This window comes from Miniopterus schreibersii, assembly GCF_964146895.1.
Source record: "Miniopterus schreibersii genome assembly, chromosome: 12".
Lineage (NCBI taxonomy): Eukaryota > Metazoa > Chordata > Mammalia > Chiroptera > Miniopteridae > Miniopterus > Miniopterus schreibersii.
The window spans coordinates 11,976,791-11,996,453 of record NC_138112.1 but is presented as its reverse complement, the minus strand read 5'-3'; the positions used below and the strand labels follow the sequence as shown (position 1 = coordinate 11,996,453).

The 19,663-nt window shown below is 37.7% G+C and overlaps 1 protein-coding gene across 2 annotated transcripts in view; it reads left to right on the top strand.

The window, feature by feature from the left end:
• Positions 1-19,663, top strand: part of CUL5 (cullin 5) — a 70,687-nt gene that overhangs the window by 10,102 nt on the left and 40,922 nt on the right. Inside the window, exons 1-3 of one of the 2 annotated variants that reach the window (XM_081154568.1) lie at positions 3,458-3,479; positions 10,331-10,440; positions 15,299-15,398. In XM_081154568.1, the coding sequence (XP_081010694.1) occupies positions 10,370-10,440; positions 15,299-15,398 (171 nt within the window). In that variant the 5' untranslated portion in view covers positions 3,458-3,479; positions 10,331-10,369. Of the gene's footprint in view, positions 1-3,457; positions 3,480-10,330; positions 10,441-15,298; positions 15,399-19,663 lie in introns of those variants that run through there. The other variant, XM_081154567.1, reaches the window with a different exon arrangement.

Sequence of the window (19,663 nt, the reverse complement as noted above, 5' to 3'; positions counted from 1 at the left end):
GTTATGGGCATGAAAAAATACAAATGATGGAAAATAATTGCTATTAATTGTATAGATGTTATTTCTTGTCTTGCTTTCACCTTGTCCTTTCACCATAACTCTTTCTTTCACTTTTGTCATAAAGATGCAGCAAGATGATGTACAGCAATAGTAGCTACTTTCTTTATCCTCCCCAAGGATGTGTGGTTTTTTATTGTTGATTTTAGAGATAGAGAGAAAGAAAGGGAAACATTGATCGGTTGCCCCCGTACAGGCCCTGACCTGGATTGAACCTGAAACCTAGGTATGTGCCCTGACCGGAAATCAAACCTGAGACCTTCTAATGTGTGGGACGACACTCCAACCAGCTGAGCCATCTGGCCAGGACAATAACTACATTCTTCAATTTCTCTTAAAAGCAACATTTGACATCATTATAAATATTGTAGTAATATTGCTCCTACTATTTGATGGGGTATGTTTTTTCCATATATTATATAGGGATCTCTGGACATTTTCAGGCAAACCAGTAGGTCAATATTTGTTTCAAAGTAAGTGAGTTACTCAAAAATGATTCTGTTACTTTTAAAACATTTTACAAGCCAGTGTTTTTGTTTATTTTTATGTGTTTATTTAAGCATTCCTATTTTTTAACATGGTATCAAAATTTCCACATAAGCAATTACATGTCTACTTCTTGGGATTAAATAAAATGGCATTGTTGCAGATGAACTCATTGTTTAATAAAGCACTCTTGAATTTCAGTGGGAGGTGTACGGATTTGGAGGTGTGCAGATTTTTTTAAGTGATACTATATTCTAGAAAGATCTATATAGCATCTTTGATTATTGGCCTGTAACACCTCCTCATACTCCAAATACATTACAAAAAGTTAAACTTTTTCTGTCATTTATTTTCTTCCTAATGCATTTTTTTAAACAACCATGGCTACAGAATAAGAGATTTAGGACTTTACTATCAATCTGTTTTTATTTTTTCTTATTCATTGATTTTTAGAGAGAGAAGAAAGGGGAGGGGGAGAGAGAGAGGAACATCATTTGCTGTTTCTTGTATGTGCCCTGACGGGGGATCGAACCCTAAACCTTGGTGTATCAGGAGGACGCTCTAACCAGCTGAGCTACCCGGCCAGGGCTTTTTAAAAAAAATATTTTTTTAATCAATTTGAGAGCGAGAGAGAGAAAGGGAGGGAGGGAGAAAGAGTGTGAAAGAGAAACATCAATTTGTTGTTCTACTTATTTATGCATTCATTGGTTGCTTTTTGTATGGGCGCTAATGGGGTGGGGGGGGTTGAACCTGTGACCCTTCAGTGTGCAGGCTGATGCTCTGACCACTTAGCCACACCAGCCCAGGCCGGTTGTTGTTTTTAAACAAACATGGCTTCAGATAAGAGATTGTGTGACTTTACTGTTAATCTGTTTTATTTTTTTTATTGATTGACTTTTAGAGAGACAGGAAGGGAGGATGGGGGGAGGGAGAAAGAGAGAGAGATTGATGGATTGAATGCTTTGCTGTTCCTTGTATATGCTCTGACTGGAACCTGCAACCTTGGTGTATTGGGAGGACGCTCCAACCAACTGAGCTACCCAGCCAGGGCTGTCAGTCTGTTTTAGAACTGATTCTTTCATGAGGGAATACTTTTCAGAGAAAGCTGAATATATTTATTTGGGTCTGGGCAACCAACATGTTATATTAAGACATCCTGGTTTTTGATTTTTTTTTTTTTTTTAATATATCTTTTTATTGATCTCAGAGAGAGGAAGGGAGAGGGAGAGAGAGAGAGAGAGAGAGAGAGAGAAACATCAATGATGAGAGAGTCATTGATTGGCTGCAGCCCACAACCTGGGCATGTGCCCTGACCGGGAATCGAACCCTGATCGCCTGGATCCTAGGTCGACGCTCAACCGCTGAGCCACGCCCGGCTGGGCCATCCTGATTTTTTAATACTGAATAGAGCAAGGAAAGGGACCTGAAACTTTGTTCACTTGTTTTTCTTTCATCTTTTATTTCTTACTATTTTCATCCTATCTCTCATTGTTTCTGAGAAACTTGACACTGATTTTTTTCTCCCTCAGCCCTGTGAGGGAGATATTAAGCAAAAAGCAATTTAGCACTAAGTAAACTATTATGTAAAATATAGAGAAAGGGAAAACACAGGGAAAAATATATGAAGGCTAAGAGTTATATCTTCGGTATTGACTTTTACCTGACTATATGTCTAAAACTGAAGTCACCTCTACTTCTAAACCACCCAGCTCAAGTGCATTCCTCCCTGGCATTTCTTCTACGGTCAGTGATTGCAATGGCCATTCACTCAGGTCAAACTGGGTAGGCAGAACAAGCACATATTTATGATACCCTACCACCACAGAAAAATTGTGTTCGGAGGTTATATTTAATATTTTTTAAAGGAAACTTTTGAAAGTTTATATTTTAGAATTTATTATCCTTTGTATATTGAATCATACTGGAGAGTACTGGTGATAAGGGGGACTATATACTAGTCATTTGAGAGCTTAAGGCCTTAATACTGCTTTTGTTGAATCATTTTCAACATTCTTTCTCTCAGTCCCACATCTAATTATCACCAAATCTTGTTATTACAGAAGTAGAAGCAGTGGTAGTTCTAATATTATAATGGTAGCCAACACTATGTTTATGTCAACCACTCTTCTTAACATTTCACACATATATCCTTATAATGGCCTTTTCAAATACATTCTTATATCCATTTTATATAGATGAAGCTGGAACACAAAGAGTTTAAGTAATTTACTCAAGATCACACATTTGGCAAGTGGCTAAGTCCTAATTTTATCCTTAAAAGCCTGCTTCATGACCATCTTACCATTAGCACCTTCCTTTCTGTTTCATTGCCTCAGTTTTGAGTTTCATCATTTATTGCCTGTATTAGACTATTGCAGTAGCTTTTTACTAGACTCCCTTTCAGGTTTTCCTTCAGGGAATTTATGGATGATCTTTCTAGAAGTTGAATATAATCATGTCAATAGCCAATGGCTATCATTCTCCCACCATCTGGAGAATTATTTTACTTAATGTGTTACAAATTGTTACTATCATTTATTTTGCTTAGATTGAATACTTTCTTACTTTCTGGCGTAGCAGTGTGTTCCAGGGTCATCCCTGCCCCAACCTTGGAATTAACATGTTCTCTAAGAAGCCTTTTCATGGAGTAGGGTATTGAGAAGTCTGGATGCTAGGTATGCTGATGCCTACTGGGGTGTCACTCCTTTAAGGCCCTCTCAGTGGACTGAACCAGAACACACGCACACCCTATACTTACTTCTATACCTGTATTAGTGAAACCCATGAGCTCACCCCAATCCCTCCAATTCCAATAAATTGAATTTTACCCTTTTGCTTTTCCATATATGTGGCTTCCTCCTGTGGCAGTGAGAAATCTGAAATCTGGCTTTTGGACTGAATTGTTCAGGAAGGAGGGATGAAGGGACTGAAGGGAGGTAGGAAGCTATTATAATATTCTTGATACGTATAGATATAAACCTCGCTATACATTTCTTAAGTTCAGAATTCTTTAATATTAAAACTAAATTTACCAATTAAATACAGAACTAAAAACTCAAGATTTAAATGAACAACACCAATATGACAATTTTTAAACTATTGAATTATGATCTACATACAGGCATTTTCATAAAGTAAACATATATCTAGATAGAATATTAACAGCACCCATATCTAGATTGAATATTAATCATCACCCATGTCTAGATAGAATATAATCAGCACTCATATCTAGATAGAATATTAACAGTACTCCCAAAAGCTCCTCTCTTTCCCTGTCCCAGTCTCTTAACTTGCTGCCCCCTCCCCAAGATAATCACTGTTCTGATTTCTAATAACGAGTAGTGTTTTGCCTGTTCGTGAACATAGTATGTACTTTTGTGTCCAACTTCATAGCTTGACATTATGTCTATGAGAGTCATCTGTATTATTACATGTTAAACTTTTATTGCTTTATCATATTTCATTGTTATGACCATTCCACAATTCATCCTATTGTTGATGGATATTTGGGTTGTTTCTAGTTTTTTACTATTGAGAATAAAGATACTATGTACTTTCTTTTATAAGTCCTTTGGTATACATATGTATGCAGCTTTGTTGGAAGTATACCTAGGAGTGAAATTGCTGGGTTATAGAGTATACATATGTTTAGCTTTCGTTAATACTGCTAAATCATGTTCTGAAATGGTTATACCAATTTACACTCTTACCAATACAATGAGAGTTCTGATTTCTCTAAACCCTCTCCAATATTTGGTATTGTCATTCTTTTCTATTTCAGCCTTTTTGGTGATATGTAGTGATATTTCACTGTGGTGGGGTTTTTTTTGTTTTTTGTTTTTAATATATTTTTTTAATTGACTTGAGAGAGAGAGAAACATCGATGTGAGAAAGAAACATCGATCGGTTGCCTCCTGTACACACCCTGACCTGGGATGAAACCCGCAACCTGGGCATGTGTCCTGTCAGAACTGAACCTGGGACCCTTCTGTGCACTGGACAATGCTCAGACAACTGAGCCACACTGGCCAGGGCTCATTGTGGTTTTAGTATGTATTTTCCTGTTGATGAACGATGATGGGTGCCTTTTCATGTGGTTATTGGCCATTTAGATACTGTCTTTGTGAAGGTTATGTTCAAATATTTTGCCAGTTTTTAAATTGGATTATCTTATTGATTTTTAGGCATAAAACTAGCAATGTCCAGTATCCAATAAAAAATCTTGGGTATATGTATTAGAAATATTTTCTTCCCCTCTGTGGATTGCTTTTTTCCCACTCCCTTAATGGTATCTTAAGGAATGAAAGTTCTTAATTTTACTATAATACAACTTGTCTTTTTTTTTTATGATTAGCCTGGTTATAAGGTCATAAAAATGATCCACACTCGTATTAATATTTTATTTAACTTTTTAAAACAAAAACAAAATTTAAAAAATTTTTTTATAGTTTTGAGCCTCAAGAATACATCCTGGGACCCTTTTAGGAATCTGTGAACCACAATTTAAGAAGTACTATACTAGGATGTGAATTCCTTGAAGGCCTTTCATTTATGTGTCCTAGTGACTGGTATAATTCATGTACAGTAGGTACTCAGGTATTGGTTGAATGAATAAATGTAATAAATGAATGATGAAGAAGCCCCCTAAGATGAAGTCTTTTATCAGTACTATTATTTTTTGTTTTTCCCCCTCTTAAAAAATCACTTGTTTAGGTTTCAGAAAATAAAGCATTGCCAGAATTTGTTTAAAAATTTTTTTCCGCCCTGCCGGGCGTGGCTCAGCAGTTGAGCGTCGACCTGGGATCCAGGCGGTCGGGGTTCGATTCCCGGTCGGGGCACATGCCCGGGTTGTGGGCTCGATCAATGACTCTCTCATCATTGATGTTTCTGTATCTCTCTCTCCCTCTCCTTTCCTCTCTCTGAAATCAATAAAGATATATTTTTAAAAAAATTTTTTTTTTCCTCTATAAAAGAAACCTAAAGGTTTTAAAGGGAAGTGTAATGTGGTATTTTGAATTATAGCTCAAAGAAAACAGATATTTCTCTTTTGGGAAAATAGTGTCCTCCCTCTCCTCCACATGTTTAAAGAGAAATGTCTGTTATGTAGTGATGCTTCCACCTTACGGCTTCTAGATAATTGCCACTAAATTCTTGCAATTGTAGATTTCTCCAATTTACTCTACAAACCTGATGAATTTAAGCCAAAGGCTGGATCTGCCTATAGATTAGAAGTTCCTCCATTCCTCATCCAGGAAAGATCCAGGGAGTAGTTAAGAATGTGGCTCTAACAGAACTAAACTGTTTGGGTTTGAACCTCTGCTCTGCCACTATTGCCTATAACCTTAGGGAAATAACCTAATTCAGGGTTACAATTTGCAGTTTTTTTCATCCATAAAATGATAATATCACCTAACACATAGGATAGCTGTAAAGATTAAATAAGTTAATACTTCTATGTATTTAGAACAGTACCTGATAAATAATTAAAGTAAAATGATCAAAGTGATGGAGTGATCTAGACTGAAGAGTATACTGAAGTTAAATAATAGAGGCTATTAACAACTGAACCCAAATTTATTTACAGATATCAGATATTTGAACTACCTATGGAATTGTAAAGGAAACTATCTGAAGATAAAAGGAAGTCCTCTTTCGTACCACAGATATTACATGTACAAAATGTGTTGGCCTCTCTTAATTCAGAATAGCCAGATGACATATATTTGTAATGCAAGAAATAGTAGAAAATCTTGCAATGGAATAATTACACAAAATAATAATGATAATGATAATAGAAAGTTTTTAAAATTCTGCCCTTCTATAACCTCAGTTTCAAGCATCCTCCTGATTACTTCCTTATGTTGTTCTGACTCACTCTAATGCTCTTATTCCAATAATCTTACTCTGCTACGGCCTCCTTCTCATTAATTATACCACTTTATTGTTTAATGTCTTAGATCTGTGGGTGTTTAGCTTTCATCAAATTAGGAAACATTGACTTTTATTTCTTCAAATATTCCCTCCATCCGAGACTCCAGTTATATGTGGGTTATGTCATTTGATGTCTTCCCACAGCTCATAGATACTCATTTTAAAAAATGTTTTGTTTCTATGATGTTCATGCTTTCCTCTATCTTCTTGAATGTGTGGAGTATATTTATAATAGCTGGTTTAACGTCTTTGTTTACTAAAACTATCCATGTCATTTCTGGGTCAGTTTCTATTGATGGATTTTTTTTTTCTATATTTTCCTGCTTCTTTGCCTGCCTGGTAATTTTTTATTGGAAGCCAGACATTGTTAGTTTTATGTTTTGGGGGCTGGATTTTATTTTGAAATTCTCACCATAGGATATATTTATTGATTGTAGAGAGAGGAAGGGGGGGAAGAGAGAGAGAGAGAGAAAGAAAGAGAGAAAGAAAGAGAGAAAGAAACATTGATGTGAGAAAGAAAGATCAATTGGTTGCCTCCCATATGTGCCGTGACCAGGGACTGAACCCACAACCCAGGTATGTGCCCTGATAGGGAATCGAACTCACAACCTTGTGGCTTACGGGACTGTGCTCCAACCAACTGAGCCACGCTGGCTAGGGCAGGGGGCTGGATTTATTATTAGAGAGACAGGAAGGGAGAATGAGAGATACATTGATGTGAGAGTGCAACATTGATTGGCTGCCTCCTGCATGCCCACTACTGGGGATAGAGCCCACAACCCAGGCATGTTCCCTGACTGAGAATGGAACCAGCAGCCTTTTGGTACGTGCGATGATGCCCAACCAAACTGAGCCACACCGGCCACGGCGGGGGACTAGATTTTTAAAATTTCCTTTAAATCTTTTTGGATTTGGCTGTGACACAGTTCAGTTACTTGGAATCAGTTTGATCCTTTTAGAAGCTTGCTTTTAAGTTTTGTTAGAGTCTAGAACAACATTTAGGGTAGGGCTACTTTCGCTCCACTGTAGACGCAATATCTTTCTGAGGACTCTATCCAATGCCTAGACCTTTAAAGAGCATTTTACTTTGGCTGGTGGGAACACAAACAATTCCTAGCCCTGTGTGGGCTCTGGAGATGGTTCTGTCTTCTTAAGATTCTTTCCCCAGTCTCTAGTAGTTTTCTCACACATGCATCTAGGTTAATCTTCAGTCAGAGACTCTAGGGGACCCCTCTACATACCTCCCCATAAAATTTCGTTGCTTTGGCTTCCCCAAACTCTGAAATCTGTCTTCTAAACTTAGTGGAACTGCCACTCTGTTTGTTTCCCATGCTTCTGCTGAGGCCTGGAAACTCTTTAAGCAGAATCCTTGGGCATTTGTAGGACTCACTTTGTTTTCCTTTTCTCAGGAAGCACTGTCTTGTACTCACCTTTGACTTTGTAGTTGTTTAGGCAGGTAGGGAAAGCTACTTCCTGTACTCCATCATGGTTGGAATCGGGGGTCTCTTGTCTCTCATCATCCTGATGTCCCTTCTCTCCCTCTTACCCAGCATAATTTTCTGTTCAATCATTATAGTCACTCTTGTGAATACAGTTTTGACTCCTTTACTCTCTGTTGTTTTACTGAGGAAAACCATTTTCTCACCTTTCAGTGCCAGCACCTGTGTAGTTGAATGTTGCAGAAGGAGACATAGTCATACTATTTTCACTTTAAATTCATTACCACAAACTGTATTTGAGCCCAGTCACACTACACTTCCATAGTAATTTATTCTGCCACCTTCCTAGATGTCTATTTCACATCTTTTCTCTCAGAATTCCGGCACCTCCTCCCCTCTCTCCCAAGCATTTTCCTATTTCCACATCACTGAGAAACTGAAGCAATAAAAAATGAACTTCTCAGCACAGTGCCACATCTATCCTCCTAACCAGCATGTTTCCTACCAGTATCTACAGGTACTTAACTTTGCCTTCCCCTCGTAGCATATAGCCAATTCCTCCACCTATGCGTTAGATTCCATTCCCTCCTGCCTTCCCAGGGCAATTTAAATTCTATGGCAGTTTCTCCTTTTTTCTCCTACATCTTTAATATTATGTCTTGAAGCATGCCCATCAGTACACATACATTGTATTCCATCTTAAAAGAACAATTGACTCCCTCTTGCTGTACCAATTACGATGCCATTTCTGTGCTCCCTTTTACAGCAAAAATTATCGAGTTCTCTGTACTTTTTCTAGTTCCTTTTTTTAAAATCATTTTTTATTTCCAATTGCAATTGACACACATTATTAAATTAATTTCAGGTGTACACTCCAGTGATTAGGCATTACATAACTTAAGTAATAATTTCGATAAATCTCCCACCCATCTGATGCCATACATAGTTACTAGACTGTTATTGACTGTATTCCCTCTCCTGTACTTGACATCCCCATGACTGTTCTGTAACAATCAATTTGTACTTCTTAGTGCATGAACCTTATCTGATACAAGTGAGCAGCACCCTTAACAACAATCATATAGTAAAAGCAATAATGGGTTTCTTAGGGGTGTGTGATACTAGTATATTAGAAAATTAATGATTTTTTTTTTTCTTCTCAAATTTATGGGCAAAAGTGAGTCAGTGGCCATATTTAACTTAAAAAGGAACAGTACTAATGACTAACATATGTGGGTTCTCTCTTTTTAGTAATGTAATGAGTTGATTTTTTTTCTAATGTTGAGCCACTTTCACATTCCTGAGATAAATTGTGCGTGATTATGAGGTATCATTCTGTTCATATGCCACTTGTTTAATTTACTATTTATTTAAGATTTTTGCATCTATGTTCTCTAGTTAGATTGGTCTAGAGTTTCTATTTCTTCTCTATAAAATGAAGATTTGTGAAATTACGAAATGAAATGGGTATCTTACTGGTTTCTCTTTTTGGTCTCAGTTTTCAGAGTCTGTATAGATTTTAAATATACATTTTTGAGGAGTTTCGGGCAACTATAAAATTGGAGGCCATATTCTCCACACACCAGACTACCCTCACTTCTGACACTAGACACATATTTGAGGGGTTCCCAAAACCAGCATGAGGTTTCATAATTCATTAGAAAAACTCATAGATCTTACTGAAGGCTGCTCTACTCATGGTTATGATGTATTACAGGGAAAGAAAAGACTAAAATCTGCCAAAGAAAGAGACGTAAAGGGCAGAGTCCAGGGGGGTTTGGAGCACAGAGCTTCCCTTGTTTTTCCCCCGTGTAGTCAGGTCTCACTTCTCTCCTTGGCTCAATATGTGACCATGCGTATAGAATACCATCATCCAGGAAGCTCACCCTATCTTTGGTGTTCAGAATTTGTATTGGGGCTTTGTCATGTAGGCATGATTGATTGATTGCTCACATGGGTAATCTTGGTCTCCAGGTTGGTTGACCCAAAGCCCCCATCCTCTGTCACATTGCTGATGTTTCTGGATTGGCCAGTCTCTACCCGAAGACTGTATGGTATCCTTAGTTCCCTCCTAAATCACATTGTTAGATTATCCAGTATGACCCAAGGTCCCCAGGCAAATATTGACATAACCTTCCAAGGGCCCAGAGATTACCTACTAGGGCCAAGGGCAAAGGGCAGACCTTCACTTTGGACAAGACCAAACTCTTCACTATGCAGTTTTGTACAACTGATTTTCTTTTTTATGGTTGTCTTCCTGTGATTCCTTGATACCAGATTAAGTTTCTAGGGATTCCATTATGGAAAACTGATTCTTTTAAATTTCTCTTGCTATCTTGTAAAAGATAAAAATAACGAACACTTGATTTAACTGCATTTAAATTAAACTATTATTTATCTTTTTTTTATCAAAGAATAAAGGTTCTCTTCAGTTTGAAGACAAATGGGATTTCATGCGTCCAATTGTTTTGAAGCTTTTACGCCAGGAATCTGTTACAAAACAGCAGTGGTTTGATCTTTTTTCGTAAGTAATCCATTAATTCTAATTTCTTGCTAACATAAAGGGAATTTTGGTAATGCACTTCTGTATCCAAATGGAATGTTTACTCTAGATTGATCTGTTTGCTTGTTTAAAATTATTACTACTAGTGTTGGGGGTCCCCACGACCACCCCTAGTTTCAGTAATTTTCAAGGACTCATAGGACTGAACATGTAGTCATACTTAGAGCTATGATTTATTACAGCAAAAGGATACAAAGCAAAATCAGCAAAGGGGAAAGGCACATGGGGTGAAGTCTGAGGAAAGACAGACACAGACTGCCAAGAGTACTATCCTAGTAGAGTCCTGTGTCCCCAGCAACAAGATTGACAGCGTATGTGATGTGTTGTCTTCCAGGGAAGCTCATTGGAGACTCAGTACCCGGGATTTTTATTGGAGGCTGTTCACATAGGCAGCTTCACCTGTCGTGTACCAACAATTAGACTCTCAAATAAAGAGAGCAGGTGTTCAGTGTAAACCATACTGTTTACACAAGCAGATTATTAAACAATGTTAGCCATTCTTATCATTTCAGATGCCAGCCCAAGCCAGGCAGGCTTTTCTAAGGAATTTAGTCTCATGTCTGCTGTGTTAACTCTTGACCTTTGGCTAAATGTCTTTACAGCAAAACTATTATCAATAGGACTTCACACAGCAAGGCAAGACCAACCTATAGTATTGATCTCAGTTATACCTTTTAGGGGTCCTGGATTTAGTTAGTTAAAATAAATTCCTTTAACCATGAGGTTTATCTTAGAAAAGTAGGTGGCTTTCTCCTTCAGTTTCTGTATGGACCTCTTTACATGGCCTGAAGTGTCAGTTCAGGCAGAGTACAACTCTAGCCTATAAATTGAAGGAGACCTGAATACTTTCCAGGGTTCAGGCAGTGTCAGGATAAGGTACACACATAAAGAAGTACAATTTCAGAGGGTGTACATGGTACCCCTGGAAACAAATAGTTTACAGTTATTAGGGTACCCCAAGCAAGACATACATTAGTCAGGTAGTGTGGGTTAAGAACGCCCCCCAGTGTGCCCTCCTCCCAGGAAGCCTTTTCACTCTAGAGTTCCTAACCCAGTCCAGTTAATTCAGTTCTACTGGGCATCGAGCCCATAACCCAGGCATGTGCCTTGACCAGGAATCAAACCAGTAACCTCCTGGTTCATGGGCCGTTACTCAACCACTGAGCCACACCAGCTGGCTGCTCCCCTTTTCTCATAATCTATATCCTTGTTTTTCAGTAGGAGTGTTGTCGATGTTCTGGGTGGTTATAAAAGATGGCCCTGCATGTTGTAGGTTATCACTTCCTCCTTCACCCTCATAAAGTCTAGTAGTAGACACTCCTTTTGTACTCCCCACCCCTCATTATTGAAGAAAAAAGCACTCGTATGTTTCCAGATGTCCTGGGGAGGGGGGGGAACAGCATCTCCCTCACTTGAGAATTGCTGCTTAAGAAACACGTTGTTTAGTTTGACTCTGGTGTGTGACATTAAATAATAAAAAGATGGGTTTTTTGTTCCTGAGTTGGTTTTTGTGACACAACCTTCTCCTGGTTTTTATCCTGCCTCATCTCAGTCATCTAAGCTAACTCATCCATGTGTACCCCTTAAATACTGCTTTCCTCCAGAATTCCATTTTTTTCCTTTTTTTTTTTTTTTTTTTTGAGGATTTTACTTGGAGTACAGATATAGAGCCCATCCCTCCTACTCCTCCAAGGAGGGAGCAGGGGGCCGGGTAGGGGTGGGGAGGTGGTTCCTCAAAGTATAAGCTTGCCTTGGTACAAGTTTTCCTTTTTTTAAACCTGAGTTTTCATCTCTATGAGCAATTCAGATTATTCTTCTGAATTGAACTTCCAGACTCATGCAGCCACTTATTTCCTGCCCATGTTTGTCTTTTAAGTTCCGTAAGTACTCAAAATTTAGAATCATAAAAACCTCTTATTCATAGTCTCAAGCCAAAAACCTGTCAGCTACCATGACCCTCCTGTGTTTTTTTACTTCTTCATATCCAGTTGATTGCTAGGTTTCATAGATTTTTATTAAATATCTCTTGAATTTCATTCCATCCCAGCTATCTTTTCCCCCACTGTCTTCATCTGAATGATCTAACAGTCCTACATCTCCCTACCTTCTTTGTTGTATCTGTTTATTAGTTTTCTATTGCTGCATAACAAATTGCTCTAAAACTTAACAGCTTAAAACAACAACAAAAACACACAGATTATCTTACAGTTTCTGAGGGTCAGGAATCTAATAACAGCTTAATTGGGTGGTTCTAGTCCAGGGTCTCTCATGAGGTTGCAGTCAAACTCTTGGCAAAAGATATAGGCCTGATTTTTTCTTGGGTAAGATTTTTTTGGAGCTGCTCAACCCCACATCCTTCACTACACCATTCCCTCTTGCCTTATGAGATGCAAGTCACGTTTGAGCCCTCTGACTTGTATCCAGTAGTGGTAGAAATCAGATATGCAGGGATACTAAGGCAGTCCTGTTTCAGGGAGGCCTGGATCTTCTCTGATGAGTGACTTTAGCTCCCAAACTCTCCAACAGCTTTATCAAACTTTCTTAGAACTGCACTGCAGTCTAAGATTTTTACTACACAACTTTCTCCTCTACTCTTCCCTGCTGGGATTAGAACAGCACTGCAGGCGTATCCTCTGTCCAGCTTCCTGTAGCTCACTTCCCCTTTTCCCTCACAGGCATTTCCCTCAATAAATCTCTTGCTCTTCTAAGCCCATCTGCTTCTTCGAAAGTCTAAACTAACACAAGTTAGTATATGTAATGTGCCTGGCACATAGTAAGCAGTCAATTCATGCTGTTTTTTGTTATAATAAACAAGAGATGGTGATTTTGACTATGGTAGTGATGATGGATGGAAATATCCAGATTAGAGTGATATTTAGGTAATGGGTACTGTGATTGAACGTAAGGACTAAAATAAGGTTAGTTTGCCTAATTTCTTGCTTAACACTCCCCACTTCACACGTTAACCACATCCATTTGTTTGTAGTTCACTGCAAACACCATAGTAATCCACAGTTCTTTACTCATTACTTTTTCATAAAATATCCTTCCACTACCCTCTGACACATTGTGTTTATATGCATAATAATAGTTGTAAACATATTGAATTATAATCAATCTCTTTTTGTACCAGTTCATTCTTTTCAACTCTAGATTTCTTTAGTCATGAGGTGAAATTGAAGCTGTCTTATAGGGGTCAGTTAACCATTTTGTACTTTATTCAAAGAGCAATGGAAAACCATTGGAGGATTTTAAATGTAGAGGTAATAGTTGTGACTTTTTTAGTTTCATAAAGATTACTTTGGCTACTGTTTATTGGATGGATTGGAGGAGTATAAGAGTAAATTTGGGGAAATGGTTTGGTGTAGGCTTTGGAGCCCAATTGCCTGGTTCCACCATATACTAGCTGTGTAATCTTGGGAATATTACTTGGGAATGTTCCTTAACCTTTCTTTGCCTCAGTTTCCACATCTGTAAAATGGCAATAAAAATAGTACTTCTTCAGAGTTGCTGTGAGGGATAAATGAGTTAAAACAACTTAGAATAGAATCTAGCACATATGAAGCAGTTACATGTTACCTATTATGTTGTTATTTAACAAATAATTTGTGTGCTTACTGCATCCCAGGCACTGGGCCAGATACCACTATTAAGCTGAATTTAACAAATGACAAAAGCAAGTTCAAATTACTCTGCAGACAAAACTTTGGGTTATAATGACATTCCTAAAAATCTGAATATAAAACAAACTATTTGGCCATTGCTGTAATGTTACAGTTCTGGAAATGTTTTGTTGAGATTTCTATGACATTTTTTTTATAGCAGGGATTCCAGAAGGTACTGAATGAGTCAGTGGGGAGCATTTTTTGAATAAAAGCATCCTTAATCTAAGATTACCCTTTTGTTATGTTTCCCTGCTCTACAACTTGGTAACTAAGACAGTAACTTTGTAAATATGTATTAATATTAAATATATTTCTGTAATGAATGTCCTTTGGGTAAAATCTGTCAACTTTATAAGTTTAGAGTTTTATATACCAGTTTATGAGAACTTTTGTTTTTTGTTTTTGGCTTTTTTTAAATAAAGGAGATACAGTAGTAATTAATGTGTAAATGTAATGAATGTATAGGGGATTCACTATAATGAGATTTAAATTACAATTTTTTTTTTTTCTGAAAGATACACTAATTTACATATATTGTGTTACAGAATTAATAGGATTTATACTTGCTTTGCACAAGAAAATATTAATAGTAGTTCACTTTGGAGAATAGGATTAGGAAATAGTATACTTTTATAATTAAAAATATTTATGCAGCCCTGGCCAGGTGGCTCAGTTGGTTGGAGTGTTGTCCCGTACACCAAAAGGTTGTGGGTTCAGTTTGCAGTCTGGGCAGGCACAGGAAGCAACTCATCAATGTTTCTCTCTCTCTCTCTTTCTCCCTCCCTCTCTCCCTGTCCTTCTCCCCTTCTCTCCCTCTTTCTCTCTCCCTCTCTTCCTTCTTCTCTCTCTAAAAAAATCTGTAAACATATGCTCAAGTGAGGATAAATATTATATATATACATATATATATTTGTGTATGTGCACACACAATAACTAGCAGATATTTAAAGAAAACAATGAATGACAAAGAAATAAAAATAGAAACAAATGACTGTGAAACAACTTATAAAAAATGCTTGGCTCATAGGAATGGATTCAAGCACCTTTAGTTTGGTCTAGCATGGTCCTTGGAAACTGTATTAAAACAGAAGTTAACGTGTGTTTTATCTTTGCTCTTGTTGCAGTGTTAATGTTTATCTGCTTTCTTTTTATAGGGATGTGCATGCTGTCTGTCTCTGGGATGATAAAGGCCCAGCAAAAATTCATCAGGCTTTAAAAGAAGATATTCTTGAGTTTATTAAGCAAGCACAGGCAGTAAGTTCTGCATCTTTATATTACATTTATTTTAAGGTTTTACTCAAAGAATATCATAAAAACTATTTTAAATATAGGAGTTCCTGAAGTAATTTTAAATACTACATTGATTCTTGACATATTTGTTAAATAAATTTTTTAATGAAATGAGTATCGTTTATTCCCCCCCCCCCGTACATTATTATACTTGATTAAAAGATGCTATAAACAAAAAATGAACAAAAAAGCAAAACAAACTCATAGACACAGACAACAGTATGTTGGTTACCAGAGGGGAAGGTGGGAGGGGGAAGGTTGAAGAGGGTAAAGGAGGTCATATATATGGTGACAGAAGGAGACTAGACTTTGGGTAGTGAGCACACAATGCAGTATACAGATAATGTATTATAGAATTGTACACTTGCAACTTATATAAAGGTTATTAACCAAAGTAACCACAATGAAATTCAGCTCTTTATAGGTCCTTTAGATGTCCCCACCACCATTTATTTTTGGCTATATTTCAGCCCGCATAAATCTGTTTTTTTCTCAAGACTAATACCTCTTTTCAAGCTGACAGTAATATTTTAAAAATTCCATCCATGTTCCAAATGGCAAGACATTTTTTTATGGTTGAAGAATATTTCATTGGGTATATACACCACATTTTCTTTCTGCATTCATCTGTCTATAGACATTTAGGTTGTTTTCATATCATGGCTGTTGTAAATAATACTGCAGTCAACATGGGGGGTGCATATAGTCCTCTCTCAGTTTTTGCTGGGAGGGATTGGTTCAAGGACTCCTCAGCATATACCAAAATCCATGGATGCTCAAGTCCTTTAGTCAGCCCATTGTACCTGTGGGTTCTGCATCTACAGATTCAACCATCTGCACATGTAGAACCCATGAATATGAAGGGCTAACTGTATATTTTTCAGATTAGTGGGGTTTTTTTAACTTTTTAAAAATTTATTATTGATTTCAGAGAGGAAGGACGAGGGAGAGAGAGATAGAGACATATATGATGAGAGTCACTGATTGACTATCTCCTGCATGCCCCCAACTGGGGATGAGCCAGGACCCCTTGGTTCATAGGTTCATGCTCAACCACTGAGCCTTGAATGTTGGTGTGTTTTTGTTTTCTTTGGACAGATAGCTAGAGGTAGAGTTTGTGGATCATATGGTAGGTAGTTCTATATATATATATATATATATATATTTTTTTTTTTTTTAAAGAGCTAAGGATCTTTTATTTATTTATTTTTTTAACTTTTTATAATTTTTATTTTTGTTTAAAGTATTACAAATGTCCCTTTTTCTCCCCAATGACCCATTCCCCCCCGTTCCTTCCCCCTCCCCAGTCACTCTCCCCACCATTGTCCGTGTCCTTGGGTTGTGTATATATGCACATAAATTCTTTGGTTACTCTCTCCCCCTCCATCCCCCCGCCCCCCTCCATCCCTCTGACATTTGGTCAGTCTCAACTATGCTTCCATGTCATTGAATCTTTTCTGCTCGTCAATTTATTAAGTTCTTTAGATTCCACATATAAGCGAGATCATGTGATATTTTTCTTTTGCTGCCTGGCTTATTTCACTTAGCATAATATTCTCCAGGACCATCCATACTGTCCCAAAGGGTACGAGCTTCTTCTTCACAGCTGCGTAGTATTCCACGGTGTAAATGTCCCACAGCTTTTTAATCCACTCATCTACTGATGGGCACTTGGGCTGTTTCCAGATCTTAGCTATTGTAAACTGTGCTGCTATGAACATAGGGGTGCATAAATCCTTTCTGATGAATGTTTCAGGATTCTTATGATACATTCCTAGGAACGGAATCACTGGGTCAAACGGCAGCTCCATTTTTAATTTTTTGAGGAACCTCCATACTGTTTTCCATAGTGGCTGCACCAGTCTGCATTCCCACCAACAGTGTACCAGGGTTCCCCTTTCTCCACACCCTCGCCAGCACATGTCGTTTATTGATTTGTTGATGGCAGCCATTCTGGCAGGCGTGAAGTGATACCTCATTGTGGTTCTAATTTGCATCTCTCTGATGATTAGCGACGTCGAGCATTTTCTCATGTGTCTCTTGGCCATCCGTATGTCCTCTTTGGAGAAGTGTCTATTTAAGTCCTTTGCCCATTTCTTAATTGGGTTGTTTGTCTTCCTCTTGCTGAGTTTTATTTTTATTTTTAATGCTCACCCAAGGAGTGAAGATATTTTTTCCATTGATTTTTAGAGAGCAGAATGGAAGGAGGAGAGGGAGAGAGAATGGCGGGGAGAGAGAAACATCGATGTGACAGAGACACATTGGTTGATTGCCTCCCACACAAGCCCTGACTAGGGGCAGGGATCAGACCTACAATCCTGGTGCATGCCTTTGACCTGGAATTTAACCCTGACTCTCTGATGTGCAGGCCTATGCTCTAACCACTGAGAAACACTGCCCAGGGCAGTAGGTCTATTTTTAATTTTTTGAGGAACCTTCATACTGTTTTCTGTAGTAGCTGCACCAATTTACATTCCCACCAACAGTGCACAAGAGTTCCCTTTTCTCCACACCCTCGCCAGTACTTAACTTCTTGTCTTCTTGGTATTAGCCATTCTACCAGGTGTGAAGTGGTATCTCATTGTGGTTTGGATTATCATTTCCCTCATGATTAGTGATATTGAGCATCTTTTCATGTACCTAGTGGTTATCTGTATGTCTTTTTTGGAAAAAGGTCTATTGAGATCCTCTGCCCATTTTTTAATGGGTTTTGTGTGTTTTTTAATATGTTTTTATTGATTTCAGAGAGAAGAAGGGAGAGAGATAAAAACATCAATGATGAGTCATTGATTGTCTGCCTCCTGCACACCCCCCACTAGGGATTGAGCCTGCAACCTGGGCATGTGCCCTAACTAGGAACTGAACCACGATTGCCTGGATCATAGGTCGATGCTCAACCACTGAGCCACACCAGCCAGGCTGGTGGGGGTGTTTTTTTTGGTTTTTTTTGCTATTGAGTTGTATGAGTTTTTAAAATCTATTTTGGATGTTGATCCTTATCCAATAAGATTTTCAAATATTTTCCTCCATTCAGCAGATTGCCCTTTTATTTTGTAGATAACCTTCCTTTTATGTGTGGAAACTTTTTAGTTTGATGTAGTTCTACTTGTTTCTTTCTTCTTTTGGTATCAAACGCAGAAAAGTCACTGCCAACACTCAGGTCAAGGAGCTTATGTTTTCTTTTAGGAGTTTTATGGTTTCAGTTCTTCAATTTCAGTCTTTAAGCCATTTTGAGTTCATTTTTGTGGATGGTGTAAGATGGTGGTCAAGTTGTATTCTTTTGCATGTGGCTATCCAGTTTCACCATTTACTAGAGACTGTCCTTTCCCCATTGTAGACTGCTTTGGGGTTTGTGGACATTTTAACAATATAAATTCTTCCAATTCATGAGCACAGAATATCTTTTTATTTTTGTGTCTTCTTCAGTTTCTTTCGTCAATATCTTCTAATTTTCAGTGTAGGTCTTTCCCCTTCCCGGTTAAATTTATTCCTAGATATTTTATTCCTTTTGATGCATTTTAAACAGGATTATTTTCTTATTTTTTCTTTTTAATAGTTTGCTGTGAAACACAAACAGTATAGAAACACAACAGATTTTTTTGGTTTTGATTTTGAATTCTGCAACTTTACTGAATTATTCTAAGTTTTTTGTGGAGTTTTCTATCTATAATTTCATTTTGAGATAGTGAGTTTTATGCCTTCCTTTCCAGTTTGGATGCCTTGTGTTTCTTTTTCTTGCCTGATTGCCCTGACTGGGACTTCCAGTGTTGTGTTTAATAGGATTGGTGAGAGTGGGCATCCTGTCTTGTTCGTGACCTTAGAGGAAAGGCTTTCAGCCTTCACCACTGAATATGACGTTAGCTGCCCATGGATTGATTTGCCAGTGTTGAACCATCCTGGCATCACTGAAATAAATCCTACTTGATCGTGGTGTATGATCCTTTTAATGTGCTATAGAATTTGGTTTGCTAATATTTTCAGTATTTTTGTATCTACATTTATCAGGGATATTGGCCTGTAATTTTCCTCTCTTGTGGCATTCTTGTCTGGTTTTGGAATCGGCAATGCTGGCCTTGTAAAATGAGTTTGGAAGTATTTTCTCCTCTTCATTTTTTGTAAGAGTTTGAGAAGGATTGGTATTAATTCTTTTTTATATGCTTTGTAAAATTCACCAGGGAAGCCATCTGGTCCTGGACTTTTGTTTTGTTTGTTGAAGTCTTTGATTATTG